Source organism: Halichoerus grypus, chromosome 3 (assembly GCF_964656455.1).
Source record: "Halichoerus grypus chromosome 3, mHalGry1.hap1.1, whole genome shotgun sequence".
NCBI classification, from domain to species: Eukaryota; Metazoa; Chordata; class Mammalia; order Carnivora; family Phocidae; genus Halichoerus; species Halichoerus grypus.
Window position 1 is genome coordinate 192307661 of NC_135714.1, and position 19078 is coordinate 192326738.

Here is a 19078-nt window from a genome sequence, read left to right on the forward strand (position 1 = left end):
AAACAAGGAAGAATATTAGATTTGCAGACTTAAATATCTTTTAAATGTTTGAGATATGTTCCACATCTTATGTTTTATGCAAATAATTAGCACTCCATAATGAATTACTGGTAGTCACAACCTAGAAAGTTATTTGTCTTCCGAATGCTAATAGGACTGTACTGAAGCAGTCTTGTAGTTCTTCGTATTTAGTGCCCTAAAATTGGAAAATAAATGCACATTTAATTTTTTAGGTGCAGGTAATATATCTGTACATTCTTGTAAAAAAGTTTTGCAATAAAAAAACTAATCATCAAAAACCAAATTCTTTCACCAGATTAAAAAGCATCACTTAAAATATAATTTAAGAAGGAAAAATTGGTTTGGGAGGACCAATTTTAAATACCACCCAGAGGTTTATTAATTTTAAAATCAGGGTAAGGGGTCCTTGGGTGGCTCAGTCAGTTGAGCATCTGACTTAATTTTGGCTGGTCATATGATCTTGGGGTTGTGGGATGGAGCCCTGCATCAGGGCTCTATCCTTGGTGCAGTCTGCTTGGGATTCTCTCTCTCCCTCTGCCCTTGCCCCTATTTGCATGCTCTCTCTCTAAAATAAATAAGCTTTAAATAAATAAATAAAATTGGAGTAAAAGAAGCTATAACTTGCTTTAGGATAATATCTGTGATAATATAAAAAGTATCAATAAACTCAAAATTACTAAACAGAAGATAAACTTCTGATTATCCAAAAGAGCAATCAGTTATTCTTTTCTCTGCTACAAACATACATATCATAGAACTTTCTCAGTTCTGTTCTCTGGATAGAAAAGAACACTCAGAAAAGCTGAAACTACCTCCTCCCCCCCACCCCCACCCCCCCAAAAATCCCATCTATTTGAGGGTGAGTGTGGTGAAGAAAATTCTAATTTTACTCTCTGTTCTATATTACATAGACAGAGCTGGGCAGAGTACTGATAGATAAGGAGCTTGCCAAAGGAGGAAGATCAAAGGACATGAAAAGAAGACTCCATATATTCCCATTTCCACCAACTAGCCCCGTTAGAATATTATGCCTTTAGACAACAGTTAAATTACATAAATAATGATGAGCAGTCTTATTTTGGGGACAGGACAGTAAGATTGGTATTATAATCACTGTTCACAAGTGATACAGATGTACTGAGATGTTTTAATAAAAGAAAAGAATGTGAATTTGGTCTCCTTTACCTAATCTAGTGTATGATTACACTGAAGTTAGAAATACGTAAATTAGCTTAATTGGTATTAAAACTTTTTCAATGAATAGATAGAAATGTAATCAAATGAATTCTTCCACTTATTCATGATCTTGCACACACACAAAAAAGGAATGATGGATTATCCTTTTCTAATTTACATTCTGAACTCCTGAGAACTTCTTTTCAGTTTTGAGAGTACTCAAACCGTGGGCAAAATTGAACTTTTAAAATACTTTAGCAATATACTTTTCTTCAAAGTATTATAAACTGATGTTAATAGCTTTTTTAACTAACCAAAATATTTCCTAGAAGATTTCATAAAAGATTATTTAAAACTTAAGGAGAGAAGTCTTAAGTGTCATCAGAATTCTTCATAATTACTGAGAGCCTGGAGCCCACATAAAGATAATAATTTAACAAAGATCAAAAACACCCTTTGAGAAACAAACAATGTTAATCTGTACTGCTAACCGAACTATAAATATCTAAACAGTCTCAAACAACTCATAAGATACTACAGATTTGCTTTAAAAATTATGAACAGAATAGTTTGTACAGATAAATTAAGCTTTTTCAATTAGAAATTTCAGAACATGGGAAAGAACTTCCACAAGGAAGAACTTCTGTATAAAAGGAGCTGGGATTTTCAAAGACACCCAGATTTGTCATTGTTTAAAGTATGTACAAATAGGAGATACTATTTTGAAGGGATCAAAAAGTCAAAAACAATTTTTCTTAGTTTACAGGCTAAGGTAAGATATTACTACCTTTTGACATTCAAGGTCATTATACTTTCAATTGGTCTGCTCTTTGGTCCACTCGGTGGGTGGAAAATCTTAGCACCTTTGCTGGAAATCTGGTTTGCCAATTTAACCACATAAGGGTCAGCAGAATGTGAAGGGTAAGGGTCAAATGTTCCTGCCTTCATTCCACCAGCCTACAAATAAAAGACAATTTGATGTAGTTTTGTAAAATGCTTCTAATAAAATTAGACTGTGAAGAAGTTCACACATATTTGTGTATTGTCTATAGAGGTGGTTTTACATTTAAAGAAAGTTGTCTACACAGACATACCTCAGAGATACTTTGGGTTCGGTTCAAGACAATTGCAATAAAGTGAATATCACAAAAAAGCAAGTTAAATGATTTTTTTGATTTCCCAGTACATATAAAAGTTATATTTACACTATGCTGTAGTCTATTAACTGTGTAGTAGTATCGTGTCTAAGAAAACAATGTACATACCTTAATTTAAAAATGCTTTACTGCTAAAAAAAAAAAAATACTAAACATCATTTGAGCTTTCAGTGAATATTCTTTTTGCTGATGGGAAGTTCTTGCCTTGATGTTAATGGATGCTTACTGACCGGGTGGTGACTGCTGGAAGTTAGTGTGGCTGTGGCGATTTCTTAAAATGAGACAATGAAGTTTGCCATATTGATTGACTCTTCCTCTCATGAATGATTTCCCTGTAGCCTGCAATGCTGTTTGACAATGTTTTACCCACAGTAGAACTTCTTTCAAATTGGAGTTGATCCTCTCAAACTCTGCTGCTGCTTTATGAACTAAGTTTATGTAATATTCTAAATCCTTTATTGTCATTTCAACAATCTTCACAGCATCTTTATCAGGAGTAGATTCCATCTCAAGAAACCACTTTCTTTGCTCCGACATAAGAAGCAACTCCTCATCCATTAAACTTTTATCATGAGATTGTAGCAGTTCAGTCCCATCTTCAGGCTCCTAATTCCAGTTTTCTTGCTGTTTCCACCACATCTGCAGTTACTTCCTCTACTGAAGTGTGAACCCCTCAAAGTCATCCATGAGGGTTGGAATCAACTTCCAAACTGTTAATGCTGATATTCTGACCTCTTCCCATGAATCACAGATATTCTTAAGAGCATCTAGAACAGTGAACCCTTTCCAGAAGGGTTTGAAGTGGCTTTGCCCAGATCCATCAGAGGAGTCACCATCTCTGGCAGCTATAGCCTTATGATATGCATTTCTTTCTTTTTTTTTTTTTTTTAAAGATTTTTTATTTATTTATTTGAGAGAGAGAGAATGAGAGAGAGCAAGCACATGAGAGGGGGGAGGGTCAGAGGGAGAAGCAGACTCCCTGCCGAGCAGGGAGCCCGATGCGGGACTCGATCCAGGGACTCCAGGATCATGACCTGAGCCGAAGGCAGTCACTTAACCAACTGAGCCACCCAGGCGCCCTTGATATGCATTTCTTAAATAATAAGACTTGAAAGTTGAAATTATTCCATGGTCCACGGGCTGCTGAGCAGATGTGTTAACAGGCATGAAAACAACATTAATCTCATTTTACATTGCCATCTGAGCTCTTGGGTGACCAGATGCATTGTCAATAAACAGCAATATTTTGAAAGGAATCTTTTTTTTTTTTTTTTTTCTGAGCAGTAGGTCTCAACAGTGGGTTTAAAATATTCAGTAAACCATGTCACAAATAGATGTGCTGTCATCCAAGCTTTGTTGTTCCCTTTATAGAACACAGACAGAGTAGATTTATCATAATTCTTAAGGGCCTTACAATTTAGGTTATGGTAAATGAGCACTGGCTTCAACTGAAAGTCACCAGCTGCATTAGCCCCCAACAAGAGAGCCAGCCTGTTCTTTGTAGCTTTGAAGCCAGGCAGTGATCTCTCCTCTCTAGCTATTAAAGTCCTAGATGGTATCTTCTTCCAATAAAGGGCTGTTTCATGTACATTAAAAATCTGTTGTTTAGTGTAGCCACCGTTATGAATTCTCTTAGCTAAGTCTTCTTAGCTGTAACTTGCTGCAGCTTCAATATCAGCACTTGTTGCTTTACCTTACACTTTTATGTTATGGAGATGGCTTCCTTCCTTAAACCTCATGGACCAACTTCAGCTAGCTCCAAACTTTTCTTCAGCTTCTTTACTTCTCTCAGCCTTCATAGAAGAGACTTAGGGCCTTGCTTGGCCATAAGGAAATGTTGTGGCAGGCTTGATCTTCTAGCCACTAAAACTCTCTCCATCAGCAAGAAGCCTATTTTGCTTTCTTATCATTTATGTGTTCACTGGAGTAGCACTTTTAATTTCCTTCAAGAACTTTTCCTTTGCATTCACAACTTGAGTAACTGTTTGGCGCAAGATGCCTAGCTTTCAGCCTATCTCTGCTTTTGACATGCCTTTCTCGCTGAGCTTAATCATTTCTAGCATTTGATTTAAATTGAGACATGTGGGGCACCTGGGTGGCTCGGTCCATTAAGCTTCTGACTCTTGATTTTGGCTCAGGTCATGATCTCAGCGTCATGAGATCGAGCCCCTGTAGGGCTCTACACTCAGCAGGGAGTGTGCTTGAGATTCTCTCTCTCTCTCCCTCTCCCTCTGTCTCTCCTCTCCCCACCTCTGTCTCTTTCTCCCTCTCTAAAAAATAATAATAATAATAATAATAAAGTGACACATGCAACTCCTCCTTTCACATGAACACTTAGAGGCTATTGTAGGGTTATTAATTGGCCTAATCTCAATACTGCTGTTTCTCAGGAAAGAGGGAGGCCCAAAGGACAATGGCCAGTACATGGAGCAGTCAGAACACACGACATTGATCAATTAAGTTTGCCGTCTTACATGGGTGGTGTTCATGTCACCCCTCAAACAATTAAAATAGTAACAGCTAAGATCACACTGATCACAGATCACCATAACAAATATAATAATAATAATAAAGAAGTTTGAAATATTGCAAGAAGTATTAAAATGTGACACAGAAACACAAAGTGAGCAAATACTGTTGGAAAAATGGCGCCAATAGACTTGCTCAAAACAGGATTGCCACAAACCTTCAATTTGTAAAAAAACACAGTATCTGTTAAGCACAATAAAGCAAAGCCCAATAAAACTAAGTACACCTGTACTGTTCAAACACCAGCAGTCTCCCTGCCGCCAATTTTACGAGGCAAGACACTGTAATTTCCAAAAGTTCTCTATTAAAATGCAAATGTTTATAAGGAAGTAATATTCCAAACTCTTGTCAAGTATTAATATTTTAGTAAGAGTTTACCAGATCAAGCTATCATCTAGTTAAGGGGTGAGCCTATTACTGAGGGAATAAGACTTAGGTCAAATATATTTTGATACAGTCCTTAAAAGAGCTGAGGCTCAAAACCAGAGGATGCTCAGAGAAGAGGCCAAAGGTAAGATCTGTCCAATTGGGAGGCTGACATAACAAGAGTTTATTAAATATCAGTCAATGATGAAAAAGATACTAAAAATAAAAATTTTTAAAAATAAGGAATAGCACATAGAAACAGAAGGTGAGAAGAAAACGTGATCTACTTTATACTGTTCTTATAGTCTATTAAGAAAAGTCAATCAAAGTTATTTTTTGACCTGTACACAAAACGAATAATTGCTTTGACTTTTTAAGCTGATTTGCCACAATTTTAATCTTTATATTATATATAGTTACCAAGAAAACTCTATAGAATCATAATAAGCCATTTAAGTAGGCATTCTTTATCTTACATATCTAAGCCAAATATAAATGAAAATTAAAAGACATAATTGTAATATTTCAAGTTTTCCAGATTGAGGACACATAGATTCTTTTGAATCTATGCTAACATCTACTTATAACAAAATAAAACAAAGCATATAAAAAAAAATACAGACCAGTTACACTTAAAATTATTGATGCAAAAAATACTTAAAAAATTAACAAATAAGGTAAACTAGTACACTTAAAGATTAATACAACATGGCCAAGTGGGATTCATCCCAAGAAATCTATTATTATTATTCACCTTATAACAAGTCAAAGAGAGAAAAAAATATATAGTCTAAGTAGATTACACCAAAACATTCAATATAATTCTACATACATTCCTGATTTATCCCTATTTTTGGCATCTATAAATATGAATAAATATTTACACTAGAGTAAATTCAAGTAATTCAGTAAATTCGAGATTAAGGCAAAAGATGGCCACTGTTGCTAACCTAAGCTACTGGACAAGAACATGACTTAAGAGCTATAAATACTGGAAAGGAGGGAGCAAAATTATTTGCAGAGAATGTAATCATATATTTGAAAATCTAAAGAGAATCAAGATAATACCCATTAGAACATAAGAAAACTTAATGAAATGGCCAATTATCAAATGTTTTTATAAAGATAAATTATATAAGGGAATATATGATGGGAAAAAAACTGTTGACCAGAGCCTTAAAATAAAGAGAAATAAAATACAAGATATATAAACCTGTGTGAAGTAAAATATAGAATCCTACAAGGTAACTAAAGGTTTTTATAAGTAGTTTATTTCTAGATCAGAAGATTCAAATCATAAATAGGCTAATACATCCAAAAATCTGAAGATTTAACTTTTGAGCAAAATACCAAACATCTTTCTCCCCAGAGCTTTAGAAAATAACTTCAAAGTTCTACAGAATTAATATGGGCAATTAGCCAATGTAATTTTTTTAAAGAGTAACAAGAAATTAGACCATCCCAAATTAAAATGTAATAGTAATTAAAAGTAACTTGGTATAGGTAGAAATAAACATCAAATAAAATGGAAATTGAAGGGAAAAAATGGGAGTTTTGATTTGACAAGGGTGCAATTTCAAAGCAGTGGTATTAAAAATAATTCTATCAGTGATATTTGGAACAATTGGCTTTTTAAAAAACCAATTTTCTTGAAGTCTAATTCACATACAATAAACTGCACCCACTTAAAGTTTACAATTCTATGACTTTTGAGAGCTGTATATGCCCTTGAAACCATGACTGTAATCAAGATATAGAGCACATCTTCCCTCAAAGTTTCATCCTACCTTAAAAACTGGATTTTGAGGGGCGCCTGGGTGGCTCAGTCGGTTAAGCGTCTGCCTTCAGCTCAGGTCGTGATCCCAAGGTCCTGGGATCAAGCTGAGCTCATCCCTGTCCCTCTGCCCCTCCCTCAGCTTGTGCACATGCGCTTGAGCACACTCTCTCTCTCTCTCTCTCCCCTCTCTCTCAAATAAATAAATAAAATCTCTGAGAGAAAAAAACCTGGATTTTGAGAAAGATAAAACCTGAATCCTTACCTTGCTCATGTCAAAATACATTTCAAATGAAGATTTAAATGCAAAAGGGTAAAACTAATAGAAGAAATCAAGAATGTATATTTTTATAATATTGGTGGTAAGGAAAGTCATTCTGAGAATGACATAAAACTCAGCATAAAGAACTGATAAATTTGACTACAAATTTATTAAATTTCTGAATAGCACAAAATACCATAACTGAAGTCAAAGATTCAACAGACTAAAAAAATTATTTTCAACACAAATGACAAAAGAATATCATTAATATATTAAAAGATCTTACAAATCAACATGAAAAAGACAAATATCCTAATAGAAAATCTTCAGGGAAAATGAATAGGCGATGCACAAAAGACTCAAAGTATAAACTAAGGTTTATAAACAATAAGAAGCATTTTTATTTTTATTCACACTTGTAAACCTCAGCAGAGTAGGAGAGCGTTCATTTTAATCACATTTCAAAAACTAAAAGATGGTCTGGCTTTTCATGGTTCTATGAATAACTATGCCTAAGATCTAGAGAGGCACTGAGAAAATCCATTGTAAACTCAAATACACTTAAAGTGATTAGTAATTATTTCATTTCAAGAGCTCCATTATTCCCTACACTAGCCAGGCTTTGTTGACTTTTCATAATTTTGTTAAAATAAATTTCACAATTCTTACTGTGAATAACAAACAGAGGTTTATTATTTACATGGCTAATAAAATGATGTGACAGAAAAAAAAACAATTCTTTATAATGTGTAATAATTTTTAATTCTAAAATTTTTAACTTACCTTTTTACCCGGAGAAGAGGGCTTAAAGGGGTGTGCAAGTAATTCTTTCTTCTCTGTTTTTTTAATTGGTGGTAAAGACTTCTCAAACGAATAAGGATTGATATCAAAATATTCCCTTGGGTAAAGGTTTAACTTGAAAGGTGTTCCTTTAACTAAACGATGGTGTTCTTCATTCTCTTTCTGTAAATCAGAGTTTGAAATTACATAACATAAATTATTCAAATTAGAAGTAACAGTTAAATTTTCTTTTATATTTTAACAGAAGCATGTAGATTTTTAAAATATATACCGCTAGGTTCACTTCTCTAAAACATTCAGTTGTTATTTTGTTTCTATGATACAAAAGAGATCTCCTCTTCCACACCACAGTGGTAAGGATAATTTAACCATTCCATTTATCCTTTGGGGCAGTGTGTCTCAAATTTTAGTTTTCATAGGAATCCCCTGATAATTTATTTAAAATACATATTACAAGCTCTTCTCTCAGAGATTTCTAATCCTCTTGGTTTGCTAGATGGCCCCAAAATCTGTCGTTTTATCAGTCACCCCAGGTGATGCTGATACAGGTTACCATAAAGCAATGCTTTAAAGATTACCTTTTGCTAGAGTATGGTCACCTTTTACTAGAATATTGTGTTTGTTTTGCCAACCCCTGCCCTAGAGTATTCAGTTGAGTATGAATCGGCGTATATATGTGAGGAAGCTACTCAAAGCCAAAAAAAGAACGGCCTAAAAAGACTAGAAGTAACAGGGTCTGGCTCTTACCACAGGGCTGGCAAGAGTTCTGATTCCATCAGCTATATTGGAAAACATGACTCCCAGGGCACTGGGTAGAGCACACAGAAAGGGGTGACCCCAGTAGCAGGGATAATGAGCTCTAGATTGAGCATTGCTCCTGTCCCACTTAACAAATCTTAAAAGTGAGACCTGAAAAAAAATCAAACTGTTTCCAAGTCATTTCACTGCATCCCACAACAAAGCGCAAGAATTTTTATAATACAAAAAAACATACAGCACTCAACAAAGTAAAAGTCACAGTGCCTGACATCCAATCAAAAATCACTAATAATACAAAGTAGGAAAATATGACCTCTACCAAGAAGAAAAATCAGTAATTCAAAATCAACCAAGAACTAACATAGATGTCAGAATTAGCAGAGAAGGAAATAGAAACAATAATTAAACTGTATTTTATATGCTCATAAAACTACATAGAGACATGTAAGATATTAAAAAAAAAAAAACAACACTCAAGTAGAACTCCTGGAGAGCAAAGGCACAATGTGTGAGATTAGAAATACAAAGGATGGATTTAATAGCATATTGGACCTTGCAGAAGAACAGATTAGTGACCTTAAGGACACAGAAAAAGAAACAATTCAAAATGAAATACAGAGAAGGAAAAAAGAGAATTAAAAAAAAAGCAAACAGAGCACTGATAAACTGTGGGACAATTTCAAGAGATCTAATGCATATGTAATAGGAGTCCCTGAAGGAGAGGAGAAAGACAGAAGAACAGAAAAATTAACTGAAGAAATAATAGCTGAAAATATTCCAACTTTGATGAAAACTATAAACCCACAGATCCCAGAAGCTCAATAAACCCCAAGAACAAGAAGCAAGATGAAAACACCACCAAGGCACATCATAATCAAATTGCTCAAATGAGGAACATAGAAAATCTTAAAAGTAGCTAGAGAAAAAAGGACAGTAAGTACATATAAAAGAACAAAAATCAGCATGGCAGCAGATTTCTTGTAAGAAACAAGCAAGAATGCAACAGAGTAATCTCTTTAAAATTCTAAAAATATATATAAAATTTCTGACTTATAAATAATAAGTTTTGAAAATAAAAACAGAACTTTACTATTAGGAGAGAAAAGTATTTCATGCACATAAAGTTTAGGATAAAAGACTAATCACTGGGGTGCCTGGAGGGCTCAGTTGGTGAGGTGTCTGCCTTCGGCTCAGGTCATGATCCCAGGGGCCTGTCAGGCTCCCTGCTCAGTGGGGAGTCTGCTTATCCCTCTCCCCAACCCCCTGCTCATGCCGTCTCTCTTTCTCTCTCAAATACATAAATAAAATCTTTTTTAAAAAAAAGACTAATTACTGAGTCACTGATAAAACTGTCTTGTGTGTATTTATATATTATGTGTTATTACTACTATTCCTACAGATGAAAAGTGGCTTATACATAATTTTATAATAATCCATACATAGAAACAAAGATGCTTATTAAATGACCAATGTTTCTGCCCAATTTAATAGAAAACTTTTCCTGAGTTTGGACACACCCCTTTGCAAAAATGGCTCCTATCCTTCTATCTCGTGGCCCCACTGCTGCTTAAAGTCACCATGGCAAAATTGTTGAAGACTGCATGCCTAAAACTAATAAAATGCTTGCCATTTAAGTTCTATTGCTTAATGTCCAAACTTGACTTTTCATTAATGCCAGTTTCCTTTAAGTTATATTGAAATTGTTAAATTATGTTGATACTGCTCCAAAATTTATAAGGTTTCCTCTACTCATTCCCATGTAGGCTTTGTCTATATAAGTGACTATGTTTCATTCAAAGTCAAATATTATATAAAATGAGTGTAGAGGGATATACCAGTACATTTAGCTTTTATATCTGTCATTTAATAGAGTACTTTCCTCTCATCCTATCACTCTCTCTTTTCTGTAGGTATTCATCCATTCTGTACCTTCCACCTTCTCTTTTCTCCCTATCACTCCTGCATTCCATTTGTTGATCATAACGGCTTGATTAGGCCAAGGATACTACCACTACTGTCTTAGCCACAGATATTAGGGTGTGGTGGGAATATAGCTAAGGCTTAGGACATGACTCTTCTACTCAAAACAGGACATAGCTGATCAGGCCAAGTTAACAGAAGCCTCATAGCTATTTGAGAGAGATATAAGGTACATGTGGTAAACTATAGCAGGAGATAAAAGCTTAGCCTGGGAAGAGCTGAGAAGATCTACAGCAAGATATGGAAATCTAATATCAAAAAGGTAAAATTATCACAATTCATAAACATCAGTCTACCATTGCCCTAGTAATACAAATACTGATAAAATAAAACAATCCATAATCAGATCACAAACGAATTCTCTAGGTCAACTAAAAGAAAGATTGAAGAAAGTTAAAATAGATTATTTTACCTTATAATTTAGTTTGGGTGCATCGTAGAAATCAGCAGAGTGTGAAAACTGTTTACCTATGGTAATATTTGCATAGCTAAGGAAGGAAATTAAGTAATGGTGATTTTAGGATTCAGAAATTTTAAATTTTATTTTTTTAAGTTTAAAATAAGTGATATGAAAGTATGAAAAATATCTTACCCATATCCAGTTCCTTTCTTTCCTGGGTTTGTGTATAAATTCTTTCCAGGTGCCTCATATTTTTCTCTGGGTCTTAACTGTGCACTGAAGAATGGCATGGGACCGCCTAATGTTCCATAGTAGCTTCCTAAACCACATCTTAAATACAGTTTTTAAAAAAGGAGGCAAAATAATACAGTAAATTTTCTGTTATACATATTTGATCACAATTTATAAAAAATGACTGAAAAAGGAACAAAATACATGCGATGGAATTGACTTGCCTAACTTTAGTAAGAAAAAAGCAACCAATTTTTTTAGTTCTTAATCTAATTTCCCCCATTTTCCAAAGTCACAAATTTTCAGATGAGATAATGTTTTTAATTTTTTATGCTTATTTTAAATGTACCACATAAACAAAATTTCATAATCTCTAGGCAGTGATAATAGTTTCCATTAATTCAGAAGATTGCAGTTTTACTAACCTCAAAAAAAACCCACCACAATTAAGCACAAAATTGGCCTTCAACCAATCCTCATCCATCACAAATTCTACAGAGTCAACATTACAGAGTGTGCATTAACGTCATATCATAAAGTTCAGCTATATAATATAATGTAACAGACTATATGATTTTCTTTGTTTAGTGGTTTAAAGGTAAGAAAAAAAAATGAACCTTCACATTGACAACTGTCACAACTAAAATATTGTTAAACTCCAAGCATGTATCTTCACAATGATTTTTAAATAACATGTCTTGATAAATTATCTTCTTTATCAAAAAAGGCTTCTCCTAATTTAATAATTTTTATGTATACTTTTTAAAAGTTTTTACAAAGCAGAAAAAAGAGTAAAGGGCACAGATGACCCAAGGCAGTTTTTTCAAGGTTTTCAAACAAATGTATTTGCATTATTTAATTAGCTTTTATTACATAAATAGCAATGACATAATCAAAAGTTAATGAGACGAGGATCTACTTAATCAAAACTACCTGTCAACTTATATCACCCAATATAACTGTCTCCACCTAAGAGAAGTTCATCCTAAAAATCATATTTTAAAAAATGAATCATACTTAAGTCCTCCAGAGAAAGACTCAATTTGGGCTAGAGGAGAGAAATGGGCAGATGTATTTATGACTTTTCCCCCATACACTTACGGCTTTTTATCTCCACTACTAGGGAGGAAGGCTTTGCCTAGATTTTTTTTTGCTTCTTCCATCATATGCCGTCTCCTCACTTGATTCAGATTTACATAGCCTTCACCTTCAAATATCCTTACAAAATGGGGATCAAAATAACCTGCCTGGAGATTTGACATTTCTTTGGATCCCCCAGGTAGCATCTGTTTATTTTTGCTTGCAGCCTCATTAAAGGGTCCTTTAAAAATAAATTAGGAATATCATAACTTTGAGCTAATAATTAAAGAACATGAAAAATAACTGAGAAAAGTTTCAAACTGTGGGATTGGGGCCAGTGAGTTTTGAGCTCTAAAATGCTGTCTCAAAATGTTCACTGAAAGCTCTGTGTTGCAGATTATATTGACTATAAGACCTAAGAGGTTTCTACTGAATCATTTTAATAATTAGGTCCTGGTTATAGACTCTGAATTTTAGAGCTGGAAGAGACCATGAAAAGCATTTAATCCAATGCTTCCCCATCTATATACTAGAAAACACTGTGTGAGATTATCAGCAAGTACGTGTGTGTGGGTGTGTGTGTTGAGGTTGAAGGGAAGGGAGTTCCATACTCAAACTGAGGCAATTCCCCTCTTGGATATATACTCAACACACATGAGTGTCTATACTCACTAAAAGATGTGAACAAGAATTTTCACAGCAGTTTCATTCGTAATATTCAAAAACAAGTAACTACTCAAATCTCCATCAACAGGAGAACAGATAAATAAACGTGATATATTTATACAATGAAATACTAGTAGCTCAGTAATTTTTTTAGAAGGCTGTTTTTATAAGTATTTAGAGCTTCTTTTATAATTTAGATCTAGGAGAGCTCAATTTGGGAAGTCCTTCAGCAATGTGAAAATTTTTTTGAAGTACAAACAATCCTTAAATCAACCAGTTATTTAAATATGAATTTGTATCACTGATTTTTTTAACTTAAATTTTTGAAAAGGTAATATATTCACATGGTTCCAAATTCAATAACATGTTTTTACAATAAATTTTCCTCCCACACTCGTACATCCAGTTCCTCTCCCACAGGAAATCATGATATTTTGTTTTCCAGAGAGCGTTTAAACATGTCCCAATGAATATTTTCATATACATCCTTTTCCATCTTTGATGCTTAGCATAATATATAATAAACAATTCTGCACCTTGATTTTTTTTATTTAACAATATATCTTGGAGATGTTTCATGTCAGTGTATTCTTTTTGTAACAAAGGAGTCATTGAATAGCCAAAAATTTAACTGAGACATTTAAAATGTTTATTTACGTTAGCTCTTTATTATTTATGACTCTTCTAAAAGTCCCTCAGCTGTTCACTTAGCATTTCACTTTTCAGGAAAGTAATCATGGATGGCCTTTTGGGATGCAAATGTAAATGCTGCTTGCATAACAGAGTGTCCCATCTGAGAAACCATAAGCTAAAAACAAAATATTCTGAGGGAAAACTGCCATGCACCTTTGGAAAGAAGTAAAATTACCTATGACAGAGAATACACAAAGGAAGGGTATCCCAGTGAAAGGAACTTCCAGCTCTTATAAAATTGTCTCTTAACTCTATCGAAATTTCATAAGTTTATTCAACTTTAAACTTAATGCTCTAAAATATAGAGCATTAAAATATACCACTTAACCTTGGGCACCTGGGTGGCTCAGTCGTTAAGCGTCTGCCTTCGGCTCAGGTCATGATCCCAGGGTCTTGGGATCGAGTCCCACATCCGGCTCCCTGCTCTGCGGGAAGCCTGCTTCTCCCTCTCCCACTCCCCCCGCTTGTGTTCCTGCTCTCGCTATGTCTCTCTCTGTCAAATAAATAAATAAAATCTTTAAAAAAAAAAAATATACCACTTAACCTAAATATTAAATCCAAAATATGATATAGAAAATATCCACTATTAAGCTGTAAAGAAAACCAGATATACTTACGATTAAATGATGACACATATTTATCACCAACAGTAACATATTCCATCTCACTGAAGAGGCCAATCCTCTCCATATCAGTTTTCCCTCCTTCCACAGGCATGGTTGCTTCTTGTGGTGGTATTCTCTATATCGACAACTTCAAAGGGTTCTTTATGGCTATTTCTTTTATAGCAAAATCCTGCTTTACATTGAAAAATACAGGAAAAAAAAATTTTAGGAAAAAGGCAATTATTAAATTTCAGTCCAAATGACTTTCAGTCTGAGAATTAGCATTCACTATAAAACAATGGTCCCACACTATGTGGGGAAATAATCTACTTTGTGGGGCTGAAGGGGAATAACAGCATTCAAAATTATCACCATGAATCCTCCCCTGGATTCTCTGGGTGAAGTATCCACAAATTCCAAAGACATGTGTATGACAGCATCTGTCTCATTGCCATTCATCTGTTGTAAATGATAAAATTGTTACTGTATAGTATAAATACTGTGTAAACAGCACCTTTCTTTTGCGAAGTTCAAAGTAGATTTAAAAATCATAATTACATAAGGCAGGGGGCACTTTCAGTTTAGATCAAATGATTTAAACATACTGCTTTGTCTCTCATGTTGGAAATTAACAGTTTTTCAGAATGCACAACACATGTAGTTATTATGTGTTATCCTATGTTCTTGAGTTTTCTCAAGTTTAAATGAAAACAAGAAATGTGTCACTGGCAAAATTAGTTCACAAAGGGGATGGATGGGAAAGGACAATTGTCTAGGCAAGATAAAAATTAAGAACAACAAACGATAATGCACAAAGAATTAAGAGTACTTGTTAAAGGCTAAACTGCAATTGTGAATTTTCTTTTGAAATATCACATTAAACATTCAAGTATTTATTTAATTTTTTTTAATTAGACATGTTCTGGAAAGGAAGATCAAAGAGCTAAGGAATATTTGCTTCGATTTCATCATTATATATATATTTAAATATTTAAATACATATATGAAATATATATTTTTTTACAAGACCAGTGCTCTAACCACTGAGCTATGGAGCCGAAATATATATTTTTTTAAATAGGCTCCACACCCAGCGTGGAGCCCCAAGGGGGTTGGGGGGGCCTTGAACGCACCACCCTGGGATCGAGACCTGAGCTGAGATCAAGAGTGGGTCACTTAACGGACTGAGCCACCCAGGCGCCCCAATAATATTTTTTAAGTACCAACTAGATCTAGGCACTGGGCATACATTACTGAATAAAACAAACACTGGCTTATGCTTCCCAATTTATAATCCAAGGTAAGAAACTTTTGCCTTGAATTTCGGTGACACTACACACACTTGCCTCTTTGGAACTGTGGCTCCTCTGAGCACCACACTGCTAACAGGTAATATCAAAGACGCAAGTGAAGACTCCGTTAAACTAAAGCGTAAGAAGATACGCTTCCATTTCCCCCCATTCCACCTCTTCCTCTGATCAGGTCTGTTTTAAAAGCAAACGTCCGTCAGTTGGGATGTGCTACTTTCATTTGTGGGGTGTTTCAAAGCTCCATCCCACTGCCCGACCACAAGGGCTTCCTGTGCTGCTACAGGGGCTCAAACCCTTTAAATGGCTCACAAGGTCCGCTATCACCCACATTTGTCACCATGGGAACCCCACGCCCTGGCCCCTGGGCTCCATCTGTCTTCTTTCAGTTCTCCGATGAGACTCGCTCCAGCCACAGGACCATGGCACCCGCTGTTTCACTTCATGCAAGTACTTCACCGTGCTGACTCCTTTAGCCCCCCCAGTTAACACTGATGCTTCGGATCGTGTAGCTCATTGATCACTTCTTTAATTACCTCATAGCTTGTACTACTTCTTCCAAGCCCTCGCCATGGTTTATCTAATGGGTTATCAGTTCACATACAAGGTGCGGGAATCCTTGAATTAACAGCCGTCTTCCCCACTCAGCCGTTGGCTCCACGGAAGCAGGAACCGGGGTGAGTCTGACTCTCCCTTACCACCGCGTCTCCAGGGCCTGCGCAGCGCCTGGCACACAACAAAGCGAGCCACGGAGCGGAGGAGGAAAGGAAAGAAGCTCCCGCCTTGAAATTGTCCACTATTTAACTCTTCTTGAGCAACATTTACAGAATCGTTCATTCATTTAACACTTTGCAACCCCCCCCCCCACCCCGGGTGAGGCTCGCTGACAGAAGCTAGGCAAACATTGCAAAGGGCATGGCTCCTGGCCCCAGGGAGCTTCCAGTCTAAGCGGGCGAGTACGTAATTCAGTGTAGCACAAGTGAATTTGGTAAGGTCCCTCACGCTTAAAGCGCCGAAGGGAGGGGGCGCTGAAGGAGGGGCGGAAAACGTCTGGCTGAGGGGGCAGGAAAAAGATTTCCCATTAAGGAAACAGGCTCGGAGCAGGTAGGGAGTAGGTAGGTATCTAAAGGCCAGCACCCTGCGGCCCCGAGGACCAAGTCACCTCTCAGAAGGACACCCGGTCCGACAGCCGGGACCAGGTCGTCTGAGGTCGGGTCCGGGTTAACTCAGCGGCAGGAGCGACAGGTGCTGCGAGCCACCTCGCGCAAGCGCTTCCCGCACGAGGCCTCGCTGCGAAGCGCCTCCGTACGCTCCGCGCACTGCCGAGATTGACTGTGGCCGCAGGTGTTTATTGTGACGCGTTGCCTCGGATACGGGAGAACTCGTTTCAAAGTACGCTACGGAAGGATATGTGGAGAGTTCGAAGCCGCATCGAGGAACATACATAAAGACTTAAGAGTGTGGGTAGAATGCGAAGGATTCAACCAATAGAATTTACTGAGAAGACTTCTGCTACCCGCCCCATTATCCATCCGCGAGGAGCTGTGGGAAGGTACGCCCCATAACGTTGCTGCGGGGCATGTTGGGAGTTGTAGTCAGCCTTCCCAGGCTCCGCCCCTGGAAACGCCACTTCCGGGCCAGCGTGCTGAGCCCTTGCGCGGACGTCAGCGCCCCTGTCATAGCCACGTAGCAGACCTGGTGAGTACCTCCGCTGGCAATCGACCCCTGCGTTTCCCCTCGGACTTTCGTAGCCGCCGCGGGTCCAAGCCCTTGAAAGGAGCTGGCATTACCGGGGCCCACAGTGGCAGCTGCGAACTCGGTGGTTTGGGCCGCCTTTCTCTCGGTCTCTCCCTGGTAGAGCCGGAGGGAAACTGCCCCGCACAGCCTAGACTATCCCAGTTCAGCCGCGGTGGGACCTGCGCTCCCCGCGCCTCCTCCTTGTGAATGCATTTTGTGAACGAGGGATTATTTGGCGTCTTTGAAGATTTGAAGTATTGGACCTGGGAAAGATATGAGTGACTTCCTTCAAATACTCTATTCCCTTAGCTCCGGTGATGTCGCACTCCCCCGGTTTCCCTCCTGATTGCTCAGCGGGGTCCTCCAAGCCCTATCCTAGATGTAGTGTTCTTCAAGGATGCTTTTCTTTACACCCTGTGCCTCCTCCCAAATTTGTATCTCCAGATTTGGCAATTGTATTCCGAGCTCTAGATCTATATCTACCTTCACTTGGATAATTGATCCGTATTTCAAACTCAGCAAGTTCAAAACTGACTCCTTATTTCTACCTCCCCTCATCCCACACCCGCTCTTCGTCCAATGATCCACATTTCAGTAAATCCACCCTGTTGTGCATGCCAAAAACCTGGAAATCATCCTTGACATCGTCCACTTCTCAACTCCTGAACATCTGATCAGTAATTAGATCCTATGCATTCTATTTCTACATGGCTGTCAATTGTCATTTACTCTACTCGTACCTTCCCTGTCTTTGTCGCCATCAGATCTCAACATCTGTGGTGGTCTCTTAAGTGTTCTTTCAAGCAGATCTTCACCAATCTGTGCCCCTGCCTGGAATGGGTTCTCCCACCTCCACCCCCCTCTTTCCTTTGCAATTGTTAATACTCATACCTACTTACCCTTCACATCTCAGCTTAAATATTATTTCTTCAGAGAGGATCTCAGTTCAGAAGCCTAGGGAGGTTGTAGTCCTTTCACTTAAGATCTTTTGTGGAATCATCCCAACAACCCTATGAAATAGTAGATTTTTCCAATTTTACAGAAGAGTGCAAAAGTACTGAGCGATTAGTTACATTGTGCAAAATCATACAGAGTTAAAGTGCTCTTGCCTTTTTAACTTTTGTCTTCTTCAGTATTTTTCATTGTCATTAAATATTTTTTGTCCAAATGGCAACTGTAGAACTCTTCATAGTGCAAATTGTTCAAATGATTGCCTAATATTTGTCTGGTAGTATTGTTCTTTAACTGACTTCTTATTAATAACTATTTAGGTAGTTTCCAATTTTTTTTTATTAAAGTTAAATTTTTACTGAACTTTATTTCATTAGAACAAATTTCCAGAAGTAGAATTGAGTCTCACTTGTATGAGAATGAATTTGTTTTGTTTTACAATGGAATTTCGGTTCTCTGTCTTAGGTGATTTCAGAGACTATGGATATACTCTTCAGAATAAGAGGAGGCCTTGACCTAGCTTTTCAGCTAGCTACTGCTAATGGTAGGTCTGACCGAAAAAACTCTCCTTTTTTATTATAAA

The 19078-nt window shown here is 36.8% G+C and overlaps 2 protein-coding genes across 2 annotated transcripts in view; one reads left to right on the top strand and one right to left on the bottom strand.

The window, feature by feature from the left end:
- Positions 1-17396, bottom strand: CFAP96 (cilia and flagella associated protein 96). The gene is made up of 8 exons (XM_036070601.2): positions 16970-17396; positions 14513-14693; positions 12558-12777; positions 11418-11555; positions 11238-11313; positions 8069-8248; positions 1985-2154; positions 1-196 (listed from the first exon to the last, which is right to left on the bottom strand). The coding sequence occupies exons 2-8, from the start codon at positions 14610-14612 to the stop codon at positions 148-150; spliced, it is 933 nt and encodes a 310-aa protein (XP_035926494.2). The 5' UTR covers positions 14613-14693; positions 16970-17396; the 3' UTR covers positions 1-147.
- The window catches only part of UFSP2 (UFM1 specific peptidase 2), a 19319-nt gene continuing 17597 nt past the window's right edge, over positions 17357-19078 (top strand). The window contains exons 1-2 of the mRNA XM_036070596.2: positions 17357-17505; positions 18961-19039. Coding sequence (XP_035926489.1) covers positions 18976-19039 — 64 coding nt within the window. The 5' untranslated portion in view covers positions 17357-17505; positions 18961-18975. The remainder of the gene's footprint in view (positions 17506-18960; positions 19040-19078) is intronic.